Genomic DNA, 13,399 nt, shown 5'->3' on the forward strand with positions numbered 1-13,399 from the left:
AACGCTAGGGACAGCCTGAAAGGCAGGACCTGAATTTCGTATGCATTGCCCTCGAAAGAGAACCTCAGAAATTTTCTGTGATCCAGGTGTGTATTGAGACATTAAAGTACGCATCGGTCAAATCCACCAATGTGTACCATTCCCGGGGAAGCATCCGGATCAGCACCGAGGCCAGAAATGCCTGTTCACTGCACCATCGAGCATCAGCTCAACAAACGCTATAGGCAAAGCTGCCGGCAGTGTATACATGCTCCAGCTTGAGCCAGCTTGGCGTGGACAATCCCCAAACACACCGGGCAGTGCTTGTGAGTATCTTTTTCGGACAACAAGTAGCCACGTCATTGGACACGGGCGAGAACCCTTGTTTTTAGCCATTTTGCCAGAGAAAAAAAATGTATTAGCTTTTGTTAGTAATGCTAAACTTGAGCTATTAAAGGCACACTATGCAAGAATTGTACCTTAATATAACAGCTTCAAAGTCATTTCGGTGGTAAACAAACTCATAGTAGGGCGAATCATCCTGGTAATAAAGCTTGGGGGGGACGCCGCTGGAAAAACCAGCAATGCAAGTTTGAGAGGAGCGCCCCCGACAAATCTCGCGAGAATCACGACATGCTTTACGGCAACGACGTCACACACATCGACAACAACATATGAAGCACGAAGACAATTGCGCGCATTTCAGACGTGATACTCGACGATGGAAAAAGCAAAGAAAACGCGGTCGGAATAGACTAGGAAAAGGAAAAGAGAATCTGACCGCGTGAGGAACCGGACAAGAGTCCCACTCGGTCGGGCTTTTCACTTGTTGGCGCGAGCTAAAAAGCAGCACTGGATGCAACAGTGATGCTAACCTGGCGATCTTGTTGATGGACTAGTAAGTAAATCTTTCTAAGTTTGTGTGCATTTTATTTTGTGATTTCACCGGAATGAATAGAGAGTCTCCGCAACTGCGATAGATTGAAGAGCTCGTCCGAGTAAAGACTCCGCGCGCCACAAGAGACACTATGTATCCATGACACTGATAGCAGCAGACACGAGCGCTCAGGTTGAGTTCAAAAACACATCTCTTATTTAAAGGCACACTATCCAAGATTTGTACCTTAATATAACAGCTTTGAAGGGGTATCAGGCCGTGAGTGCAGAGACGCTCTGCGTGAGTGGTATTTATGACAGTAACGTTAAATACAAGTACTCCACAGCGACTCTAGGGGTCGCTGTTTGACAAAAACGGAATTCCTGCATAGTGTGCCTTTAAAACTTTTCTCTGCTTGTGCCTTTCGACAGGAATCCCCACCGTGGGCTTTCCTCACGAAAACTGTGGCGTGATGGGGTTCTAGCAGCACGGTGAAAAGCTGAAGAACAAAGGGAATGCCGCATACGACAGCAGCTATATGCTATCGCCATGCGTAATTGGCCTTTCAGACGTGTATAAAATTGTCTTCAGCAAGAGCGCGATATCCCATAGTTATGTGTTGTACCAAGTTGACCGACTGAATGGGAACTATTTATCGTGCACTTTCGACTTTACAATTTTGCAGAATGTTTACATTCACAAACAACTATATTATACACTGCATGAAAGAGAATATCTGAAGAACCATAATAAGGGCACTTTAAATATAACAACTGTTCTGTTCAAACTTTTTTTTTGCTGTGTTGTTTGTGTACATCATCAGTTGACAGGGGAGGAGCAGTGAAACTGTTGATAAACAATCATATAGTCTATGGGTTAGATCATCTAACCCCAACCAGTGATGGGAAACAAAGGTTACATAAACAGACTGTTTCATATATCTGTTCTGCATCATCTAACTAACACACAGGTTTAAATGTCAGTTTTTTTTATTCAAAGGCCTACTTGAGCTTCTTTGAAACATGGAGGCAACCACAAAACAGTTCCTGGTCTTTATTCAACACCATCAAGCTTAATATAACCCACCCAGTCTGCGTGTGTTGTGTAAATTTAGCTTATAGTTTCAATTCTCCATCTACCAATTGAAGGTAACCAACATACAGCAGACAGAACAAGTGCATCTGAAACGGATGAAAGAAATACTCACCAAATGCTTCTTGCGAACAAACTACTGGCAACTGACAAGATGGCGTTGCACGGAAGCAAAAACGACTTGTTTCTGCAAATCTCTTCCTTAATAGGTTTGAGCCGCATGAAGCACTCTATCTTTTTGTACATCCAAAAGCAGGATGTGACATCACAACCACATCCCTTACTAGCTATGGTGAAATAGCAGGGGCACATATGCACTCATAATAGTCAAAAGCGTAAGGTTAAGTTAAAATCTGATAACGAGTCAAAGCCAAAGTTCTGCTCTCCACAGGAATTAATTATATGATCACTGTCAAAAATTGAGTTATATTGTGGACCATTATTGTAAGTTTACAGTGGCAAAGAGCTTTAAAATTAGCTAGCAGTGAGATTACTAATTAGACTTAACTGACAAATTGTGCCATGCTATTGGTTTAAAATATAACTTTTACAATTAACAACTAATTATGAAAGCTAGATGTATGGGTTTATCATGCTGTAAAAAAAAACAGTACACATCAGGGCGCTATACTGTAATGCATAAACCAAAGAACTTCTCGAGTATCAAAATTATAACTACTTAATCATTTTAAAGCATTATTACTGAAGTATAATCCGTTTTTAATCCCAAAAACAGCTATTTTTCATTAATATAACAGTTTCATTTGCTTTTATACAGTCTCTCTATATTGTGAATAATGGGAAAACATCACAGGGATGATTATGTTTCTATGAAGACAACAGCTTCTAAAATCCATGGATATTAAAGATGTGTGTGTGTGTGTGTGTGTGTGTGTGTGTGTGTGTGTGTGTGTGTGTGTGTGTGTGTGTGTGTGTGTGTGTGTGTAAGCTGGAAGGCACCAGCTGCAGTGGTCTGGGAAGCTGGGCTCTGACCCATTTTCAGCAGAGAGGAAACACACGCAGGTTAAAGCTTAACCACAAGCATATTCACATACACACTTTGTGGGACTTACCATTCATTTCTAATATTCTTAAGTAGGCCTAAATATAAGAAATATAGGAATGTAATAAAACAAATTTAATATTTTCATTTTTATAAATACAACAAATACTCATTGTATAAATATATATATATATATATATATATATATATATACACATACATATATACACTGTATATATATATATATATATATATATATATATATATATATATACACATAAAAAAAAACATAAAACATTTTACACAGCAGTGGCCAAAATTGACATTTTTATCAAGGAAAATTGACATCTTCACCCTATATTCAAATATTATTAAAAATGTGTTTAAGATTTTGTAAGCATATTGCATAGTTGTGCTCGAAGTTGATTGTTTTATTTGTGATAACGCATTTAAACACGCCAAATTGTGTGGAAATCACTTTTGGCCAGGCTGTCATACAAAAAAATCATGAACACATGCAAAAACTAGAGAGAACCAATGAAGTATGAATAACTGATTATGTTTTAGTCAATGTATGCTTTTTCTTGTGAGCCTTTTGTTTTTCTATGCATTTTTATCAGTAAAATAAAACCTGTAGCTTTCCTTTTTTTGCCAGATAAATACCTTAACCAAGTTTAGTGTTTTTTCTTCTTTTTTCATATTTGAACTATATACTGTATATATAAAAAATCCTCATACTTTGATGGGTTAATCAAACTTGTAGGATCATTAATAACAAATATCCCCTCAGGACATTACTTTTGTATATAAAAACATACACACACATATACATATATATAAATGAATGTGTGTGTGTGTGTGTGTGTGTGTGTGTGTGTGTGTGTGTGTGTGTGTGTGTGTGTGTGTGTGTGTGTGTGTGTGTGTGTGTGTGTGTGTGTGTGTGTGTGTGTGTGTGTGTGTGTGTGTGTGTAAAATATATATTGTATATTGTATTTATTTCAATTATAAAAATTAAACTATTAAAATGAAATAAATCAATTCATTTTACAAAATATTTTTGACTGCTCAATGCCATAACTGAACAATCAGAGGGCAGTATTTCAAAGAGAATTGTAAAAATGATAATCATCAACAATCAAACTGCATTAGACAGTGATGTCAGAGACATTTACATACAACCATTATCACGTCCAGAACACCATTTATAAACATGTATATTATAATCTAAAAATGACCTATTTGTATGTACAGAATCAGTTTGTTTCTGTGAAGATTCTATTGAAGTATCAATCAGTGAAAGTGCATCACTCACTATGTTGAGGCAGAAAGAGCCTGAGGAGCTGTAACTGTGCCGGTGATGCGGCAGGGAACCATGGCTGATCCCACTGAAGTGTCTCCGGATCTCTGCAGAGGAGTGTCTGAGACGAGAGAGAGAGACAAGGATGAAGAGGGTAAAGAGGAAACAGAAAAGAGAGGTGCAACACTGGATTATTCTCCAGTGAGGGGTATTGTGCAGACACCAGGTGCTTATTTAGACACTCCTTCCGGTGTGAGTGTGTGTGAGAAGCAAAGTTACACACATATTCAATGAACCTTCCCATCTATTACCTCACTCATTACTCTTCATTAAACACGGTCCCCCTCATCAACCTGAAATTAAGTGAATTGCTTAGGTGTATTAGAGTAATAAATCAGAAGAGCTCAGTAACTGTGTTGTCCATGGTCACCCCAACCTAGATATGAATAGTCATAATCGCAACAGTATTCACTTTTTTTTTTTCACATTCACTCTTAAAAATAATGGTTCTTTATTGGCATCAATGGCTCCATGAAGAACCTTTAACATCCATGGATCCTTTCCATTGCACAAAGTTTATTTATAGTGGAAAAAGGTTCTTTAGATAATCAAAATGCTTTTTTTTAAACGGTTCACTGAAAGGTTTTTTGGGGAACCAAAAATGGCTCTTCTATGCAGTGTTGGGAAAGTTACTTTTAAAAGTAATGTATTACAATATTGTGTTACGCCCTAAAAAAGCAATTGCATTACTTTAGAAAGTAATGCATTACAGTTACTTTTGCGTTACTTGTTTCACCTGGGCTGGGCTTGCTAGTTTATTTTTTAATACCAAAAAAAAAAAAACCTTTCACACTAAAAGTGAAATGAATAAGCCTCAGGCTGAAGGAAATGCAAATTCACACCTGTACAGTAGAGGGTGCAGCTAAAACAAACCTTTCAGATGTGCTGCCATTCTGGATTGCAGAAGATTAGGATGAAAGAGAAGAAAGTTCAACACTTACTTCAACAGTAAAAACAACAATAAAAAAAGAAACAAATGTGACGTTTTACTAAAGTAATTTTTGCTTATTCGTATTGTTGAATCGGATCATCAAAAGTCAGCAACCAAGATATTGGAATAAAGTGAGATTAAATACATAAATTATATTTTTGTTGTTTAACATATTTACTTATTGCAGGTTTGTGTATTAGCATTGAATTAGCATTTCAGAGTTTTTACTTATTTTGAGGAATACTGAATCTGTTTTTGTACAAGTGATATACACTCACCTAAAGGATTATTAGGAACACCATACTAATACTGTGTTTGACCCCCTTTCGCCTTCAGAACTGCCTTAATTCTACGTGGCATTGATTCAACAAGGTGCTGAAAGCAGTCTTTAGAAATGTTGGCCCATATTGATAGGATAGCATCTTGCAGTTGATGGAGATTTGTGGGATGCACATCCAGGGTACAAAGCTCCCGTTCCACCACATCCCAAAGATGCTCTATTGGGTTGAGATCTGGTGACTGTGGGGGCCATTTTAGTACAGTGAACTCATTGTCATGTTCAAGAAACCAATTTGAAATGATTCGAGCTTTGTGACATGGTGCATTATCCTGCTGGAAGTAGCCATCAGAGGATGGGTACATGGTGGCCATAAAGGGATGGACATGGTCAGAAACAATGCTCAGGTAGGCCGTGGCATTTAAACGATGCCCAATTGGCTCTAAGGGGCCTAAAGTGTGCCAAGAAAACATCCCCCACACCATTACACCACCACCACCATCCTGCACAGTGGTAACAAGGCATGATGGATCCATGTTCTCATTCTGTTTACACCTAATTCTGACTCTACCATCTGAATGTCTCAACAGAAATCGAGACTCATCAGACCAGGCAACATTTTTCCAGTCTTCAACTGTCCAATTTTGGTGAGCTCTTGCAAATTGTAGCCTCTTTTTCCTATTTGTAGTGGAGATGAGTGGTACCCGGTGGGGTCTTCTGCTGTTGTAGCCCATCCGCCTCAAGGTTGTGCGTGTTGTGGCTTCACAAATGCTTTGCTGCATACTTCGGTTGTAACGAGTGGTTATTTCAGTCAAAGTTGCTCTTCTATCAGCTTGAATCAGTCGGCCCATTCTCCTCTGACCTCTAGCATCAACAAGGCATTTTCGCCCACAGGACTGCCGCATACTGGATGTTTTTCTCTTTTCACACCATTCTTTGTAAACCCTAGAAATGGTTGTGCGTGAAAATCCCAGTAACTGAGCAGATTGTGAAATACTCAGACCGGCCCGTCTGGCACCAACAACCATGCCACGCTCAAAATTGCTTAAATCACCTTTCTTTCCCATTCTGACATTCAGTTTGGAGTTCAGGAGATTGTCTTGACCAGGACCACACCCCTAAATGCATTGAAGCAACTGCCATGTGATTAGATTAGATAATTGCATTACTGAGAAATTGAACAGGTGTTCCTAATAATCCTTTAGGTGAGTGTAAGTAAATGCCTATAACATAGCACCACCGCAAACCCTCTTTTGGTGTTAAAAAACTAGTCAGAATTTACTAAAGACACGCAGTGAAAAAAAATTTGCGCTGAAATGGCATGGACAGGGTTATTTTTGCAGCTGAGTCTGACCTTATTGCATATGCATTTGTAGGAGTTTCCCTTTCAGATGCAGAAGTTTATGGGAGGAGTGTATTTAAATGAAACATGCAAGGTGATTTAGTAAGGTTTGCGCAAGTAAATTTACTGGTATTTGTGCCATTATTTACCGCCCAAAAAAGCATGTCTTAAACCAGACGCTCATTTGCGCTGCTCTCAGTAGATTGTGTTGGGCATTAGGGAAATGATGCAGTTGCGTCTGTGTTCTTTCATTTGCGCGTTGTCAGTAAATCACACGAAGAACTTTCCACTCACATCATCAGAGCTTTTTTGGAATTGCGCTCTCGCGCTAATTTGCCCTGTTTAGTAAATCTGGACCTTAGTCTAGAACAGAGGGCTTCAATCCTGCTCCTGGAAGGTCACTGTCCTACAATTTAGTTCCAACCTGCTTCAGCACTCCTGGCTTTGTATTTTGAAGCGATCCAGAAGAGCTTGATGAGCTGATTCAGGTGTGTTTGATTAGGGTTGGAACTAAACTCTGCAGGACATTGGCCCTCCAGGAGCAAGATTGAAGACCTCTGGTCTAGAACTATACAATAACCATCATGTTTTCACAGCGTTAACTTACTTGTGTTACTTATTTGAAAATTTTAAAAAAGCAACTCAGATATTTTGCTGTAAAGTTAAAAGTAATGTGTTACTTTACTATTTAAGTAATCTGATTATTTAACTCACGTTACTTGTAATGCGTTACCCCCAACACTGCTTCTATGCCATCACTCACTGTGAAAAAAAAAACCTTAAGAACCTTTATTTTTAAGAGATATAACAACCATCTGCTACTGATACCTCGCTCTCAAGTTATTAGTATGAACTTAAAACATCCATATCAATCAACCACTAGATTTGAACCCATGACATTTGCCTTATCAGCCTAGCTTCTTAACCATCATCCCATGATTCTGTTTGTCACAGTATACTTAAGGTCATAGATACATTTTTATCAATGCTGCTGTTTACATTTTATTGTCCCTTCAAATATTGATGAGGTAGAGTGTGATATCAAAGACTCTATTGTAAACTTTTGGCTGAGAGGCGAGTACAACAACAAACCTTTCCGTAACATGCAGTATTCAGCTTTTGAGAAGCACGCTGTGACATTCCCAAATGAAGCGTAAAATGATTTAGACACTCTTAATGACATGTTCCCCGAACACTGGATAGGGTGCGCTACAACAAGGTTACCACTAAAGCAGAGACTATACTCATTTTCACCAAATCACTTCAGTCACATTCCCACACTATCTCAGCCAACAGTTCCCACAATGCAGCATGTTTTTCTGATAACTTCCATTGATATGAACAGAGGGATTCGCCTCAGAAGCGGAGAGGTATTGAGTTTGGCAGCCAGCCTTCTGGGCCACAGCATACAACAGAGTGCTATTGTGCACCTGCTTATAAAAAGCCCCCCAAAATGGGTCACCATTCATAATGCTGTAATGTTTCCCCCCAAACTCATTTACACAGATTGTCTGTTGTAGGATAATGGGGTTCCTGTAATCATTTGCACTTTATATTCAACATGTTTGAGGAAAAAAAACAAATTAAACAACATTACAAGAACAGCTGCTGTTCTTGTTTTTCACGACTCTGTTCAGTAAATTGTGCCAATACAAAATATCAACTTGAATTTTAAATAGGTTTTTATTTGTCACTGCTTTTCTATATCCACAAAATCAGCCACAGACTTTGTTTACCTACTTTAAAAGTCAAGTCTGGGGCAGGACAGCATGAAAATTCTATAACCGCAAAGACAAACATCAGTGAATTATAGCATGAAACCTTTCTATATTCTGCAGATAGATCACAGAATACCGCAGAGAGTATTTAACACACACAACATGTTCACGATTTGTTCTTAATAGAGCACGTTCTTAAAAAACAAAGTTAAAACTGGTGTAATATCTCACCGAAATGCTCCATCATTGTGTAAATAAAGACAGAATGCTGTTTTACTCATCTATTGCAATAACAGCAGATCTTTTATAGAATAACCAGGCATTCAGTTGCAGTGGTAAGTGTTTTACGACAAATGTAGCTATAAAGAAAAAAAAACAATTAAACATGAAAAGCTGTGATGGGTGCGCTACAGTTCTTATCCACAAAAATGTTACAGTCAGTATGACTGGAATATTCATCACAATAAAATTAAGTTTTATCATGGACTATGTTCTCGACACAATGAGATAATGACATAGAGTGCAGAGAGATGAATCTCAATTTGACCCTCCTTCTGCTCCATCAACTTTCCATCAACTTTGACAGGAGCTGTAATTATAGGGAACATTTCACGTAAACAAACACACACGACATGCAAAGACCTCACATTTTATGAGCATCCATCTCTCTCCTGGATTTGTTCGACTTTTTGATGATGATTACAATGCATCTCGCCGCATCAATTTAAAATACATCTGTGTGTTTTTTAATCAAGGATGCTCCAATATTGAAATTGCACTCTTAAAGGGACAGTTCACCCAAAAAAAAAAAAAAAAAAAAATCTTTTAAAAAAAGTGTTTTTTTGTCCATGAAAGTCAATGGTAACCAAAACTGTTAAGATTGCCAACATTAGAGTTGTGGTGAACAATACCTTTAAAGGATCGAATATTTGCCATAATGTATCGCTATACCTTTGACTTAGTGCTAAAAGATAATCTAAATCTTAAAACAGATTAAAACAAATGTAATATCTAATTTCAGCACATGACCTTTTCTAGTATAAATACTATCGTTCAAAAGTTTGGGGTCAGTTACATTTTTTTAAGAAATCTGTTATGAAGGCAGCATTTATTTGATCAGAAAATCTACTTCTGGTTTAATTTATTTTTAAATGTAATTTTTTTATTCCTGTGATGCATTTTCAGCATCATTACTCCAGTCTTCAGTGTCACATGATCCTTCAGAAATCATTCTAATATGCTGATTTGATGCTCAAGAAACATTTCTTTATTATTATTAATGTAGTATGTAACAGTTGTAATGCTTTATATTTTTGTGAATAAAAAAAAAGTCAAAAAGAAAAGCATTTATTTAAAAATATTGAAATAAATCTTGTATAGCATTATACGTCTTTACTGCGTTTTGATCAATTTAATGCATTCTTGCAGAAAATTATGAAGAGTATGTTTTTTTAAATCTTAATGACCCATAAACTTAAACTGTAGAGCACTATATTGACTTAATTCGAATTAAACTTTCAATTCAATGATGCAAATAAACATAAACATTCTCAACAATACACATTCAGAAAGAGACATTACAGTAGTGTCAATAACCAACAGTGAAGAAGTCAACAAAAAGAAATCAACAGTTGCTCAGTCTTATTACAGATCGAGCACAATGACAACCCCTCTTTAAAACACAATTAAAGCCATGACAGCAACAGCCACATTCCACAGAGAGCGGACTATGATTGTTTGTCTTAGTTGTCTCAGCCAAGTATGATTGTGGGTCAGGGAGCCTCACAACAGTATTGTGCAAGAACACTGCTGTAGTATGGAACTTCCCTTGAAGGTCGACATCAGCTGAAGATAACTTAACTATTCTCGTGATATGGAGAGCGTTTCCTTCAACTACAGCCTTTCTGCTGACTGGGGGCTTTCGTTTATAGTCTGCCACGTCTCATTACATTCTGTTTTCACCACATTGTCTGTCCTACAACATTTAGTGTCACTTCTCATAGTGAAATGCGCCTGGAAAAATCAAAGGATTGTGAAAAGGGCGACGGAATAAAGAGCAAACAAAAACCTCAGGGCCCTTCTTTCTTCAGAACAAAACACAGCTGTGCTCAGAGGACTTTTCGTGTGTGAACGCATCACTCATGCAAATAAACGTGTGTCACTGAAAATGAGAAGGGACATTGAGGGTGGTGCATGATGGGCCAGGAGAAATCTGCAGTGTATTTGCTGACGTTTTCCCCCTTTTCAAAGCGGTCTGCACGAGACAGCACGAGTTCAGCTTGTGTAATACAGCTGCTGCCGCCACAGCAAGTATCAAGCCCCCTGTGGTTGCACTGGTTAGGCTGCACTTGCATGAAAATCTGGGAATCATTCTGTTGGCTGACCAGCTCAGTGCTTTTTCGAGCTTGTTTGGTTTTGACACGAATATCTATATTCCCTATAACTGCCTATAATCTATCTTTACCATCAATGAGTCATTTTGAATTTCCTATTGTGTCCTTACAAAGAGGAAGTGAAACAGGACTGATAATTACTTAATCATAGTTACCCAATACTGCTGTGACAACAGATATAAACCTCGAGCACACTATAGAATAGTGTGCTCTAGGTTTATATATCTACACATTTTTGCTTGAAATCGTACGTTTTCGTATGATTCACATTCATACGTTTAGTATATATACAGTTTTTTTCTTTAAATCTTACGGTATAAGTTTTCGTAGGACTCACATGGTCGGGTTGGATGGACAGATATTTTTTTTATTTAAAAAACTAGTCGATACTGATAAGCCAATAAATCATGTTATGGCAACAAAAAAAATTGTTGATATAAAAATTCTCTTATATTTTGTCTAAATACATAAAAATCACAAAAAACTACAATCAGTCAGTGAAGAGCGTTGAATTTATGCATCACAGTACTATACCTAAAAATAAGGTTTAAAAAATGGATATTCATTTTGATATTTGCTAAAGATTGCATTTAACGCTGTCATTAAATTATTAGTGTGAATGTTAATTTTAAGTTACTGTTATGTGAGGTAATCTAAATGTAAAAATAATGAGCTGATCAATTAAATATCCAATATCTAATCCCAACAAATACAAAAAATCTCTAATATCAGCAGATAACAAATATGGTGCCGATATATTGTGTATACCCACTACAATTGTTTCATGTACTTTCTTTGCTTCCCGTCTGATTCAAAACACAAACGAGGAGGACATCATATCAAATCCTGATTCAGAATCAGCACAATAACAATTGTGCTGATACAGGACACTACTGAACATGTGAAACACTGTTTTTCAGTTTTGACAAAGCCGTTGAGTGCTCATGTATGGGCGATTTTACCAAAGATACCAAAGATTAATTTTTCATCCAAAACATAGACATACTGCACAGACAGCAGTCTGGGATTCAGTGCACAATCGCGATGCCATTTCAAACCTGCAGCATCTGTCTCACCAGTCCAAAGCCTTAACCAGTATGCTTCAACCACCATGAAACGGTAGCCAACTTACAACCGAGAAAACACAAAATCTGTGAATTCCACAGAAAGCTGGTTCTTCAAACACACAATGTGACTTAGTTAAAAGCCAAATTAATCACCTTATTAATTCACAAATGCATAAAGATTGACTCCACTGCATGATCCCCATAATCTGCAGAAACAAATGGAGTGTGGCATATGACAGTTGTGCTATGAATGACGCTTTGTGTGCCTGTGTGACATAAACTCACAAGACAGAATACGGATCATTACCCTGTATATGAGCCCTTTGTTTCAATACCGGACTCCCTTCTTCCACTATGTCTTTAAATTCATTTCCTCCCCACCTGTTGTGCGATAAAACAGGAACAATACAAACTTCCACTTTAACTTGACACCTAACAGGGGTCAATCCTGAGCTGTAATAAGCAGATGAGAAGGGGGACCGTGGAGGAAATGATCACATAGACAAGAGCTCCAATTTTAGAATTACAAGGAAATGAATGAAAATTGCTCTGAAATGCTTCGCAGTATTCTGTCATTCGTACTTTCTTTTAGCCTAAAGGGGTATGTGGAGTGGAAGGCATCTGAACAATAACTTTTACAGCAGTTGTATCTGAATGTAAGTTAGACCATCTGCAGAAAGTGACAGGTTGCTAGTTCAAAACTTATTTATCTTAAAAATGAAGGTTCCAAAAGGGGGTTTTCACAGCTATCTGAATGCTGTATCAATGCTGTAGGCTACCTCATGAACTTATCTTTAATTAATATCACATAGCAATATTGATCAGACTCACAAGACTATCAAGTCTAATGGTGCCATACTTGTAGCTTATCCCAAACGTGTAGCTGCCTGTTCCGGAATTCACTCTAACTCCCTGTAGATTTAACACTGACTGCAGACAGACAGCTCCAAAAGTCAGCTCAGCTTCCCTGGGATCAGTCAGTGCACGAGTTATGAGGTGCAGCCAAAGGAAAAGAACATTACCTGTTGATTTTGAGAGCGAATGCTCTCCGCTCTGACGCTGGCAGAGAAGACATGCGAGTCTGATATCAGTCAACGCAGAGCCGCGGAGAGCAGGACGTAGCGGGGGTGATCGCTGATGGCATCGCAAGCCTCATCCTAGCGGTATCAGCGGCTTTACTGGGCGGAAACTTCCGCATTTTAACTTCAACCCAAACAGAGTGGATTTACGAGAGAGAGAGAGAGAGAGAGAGAGAGAGAGAGAGAGAGAGAGAGAGAGAGAGAGAGAGAGAGAGAGAGAGAGAGAGGAGGGGAGGGGAGGCAACTAAACGATGATATGAAGATTAAGGGTGGGTTTGCTTGAT

At 38.1% G+C, this 13,399-nt stretch overlaps 1 protein-coding gene across 3 annotated transcripts in view; it reads right to left on the bottom strand.

Moving 5' to 3' along the window:
• dock8 (dedicator of cytokinesis 8) overlaps window positions 1-13,261 on the bottom strand; it is a 56,275-nt gene extending 43,014 nt beyond the window's left edge. For 2 of the 3 annotated variants that reach the window (XM_056237561.1, XM_056237560.1), the window contains exons 1-2: window positions 13,059-13,261; window positions 4,264-4,369 (exon numbers count right to left, since the gene is read on the bottom strand). In XM_056237561.1, coding sequence (XP_056093536.1) covers window positions 4,264-4,369; window positions 13,059-13,111 — 159 coding nt within the window. In that variant the 5' untranslated portion in view covers window positions 13,112-13,261. Of the gene's footprint in view, window positions 1-2,063; window positions 2,165-4,263; window positions 4,370-13,058 lie in introns of those variants that run through there. The other variant, XM_056237563.1, reaches the window with a different exon arrangement.
• Window positions 13,262-13,399: the final 138 nt, after the last annotated feature.

The sequence above is a fragment of the Rhinichthys klamathensis genome, unplaced genomic scaffold (assembly GCF_029890125.1).
Source record: "Rhinichthys klamathensis goyatoka isolate OS25496 unplaced genomic scaffold, OSU_Roscu_1.1 h1tg000487l_1, whole genome shotgun sequence".
In the NCBI taxonomy this organism is placed as follows: Eukaryota; Metazoa; Chordata; class Actinopteri; order Cypriniformes; family Leuciscidae; genus Rhinichthys; species Rhinichthys klamathensis.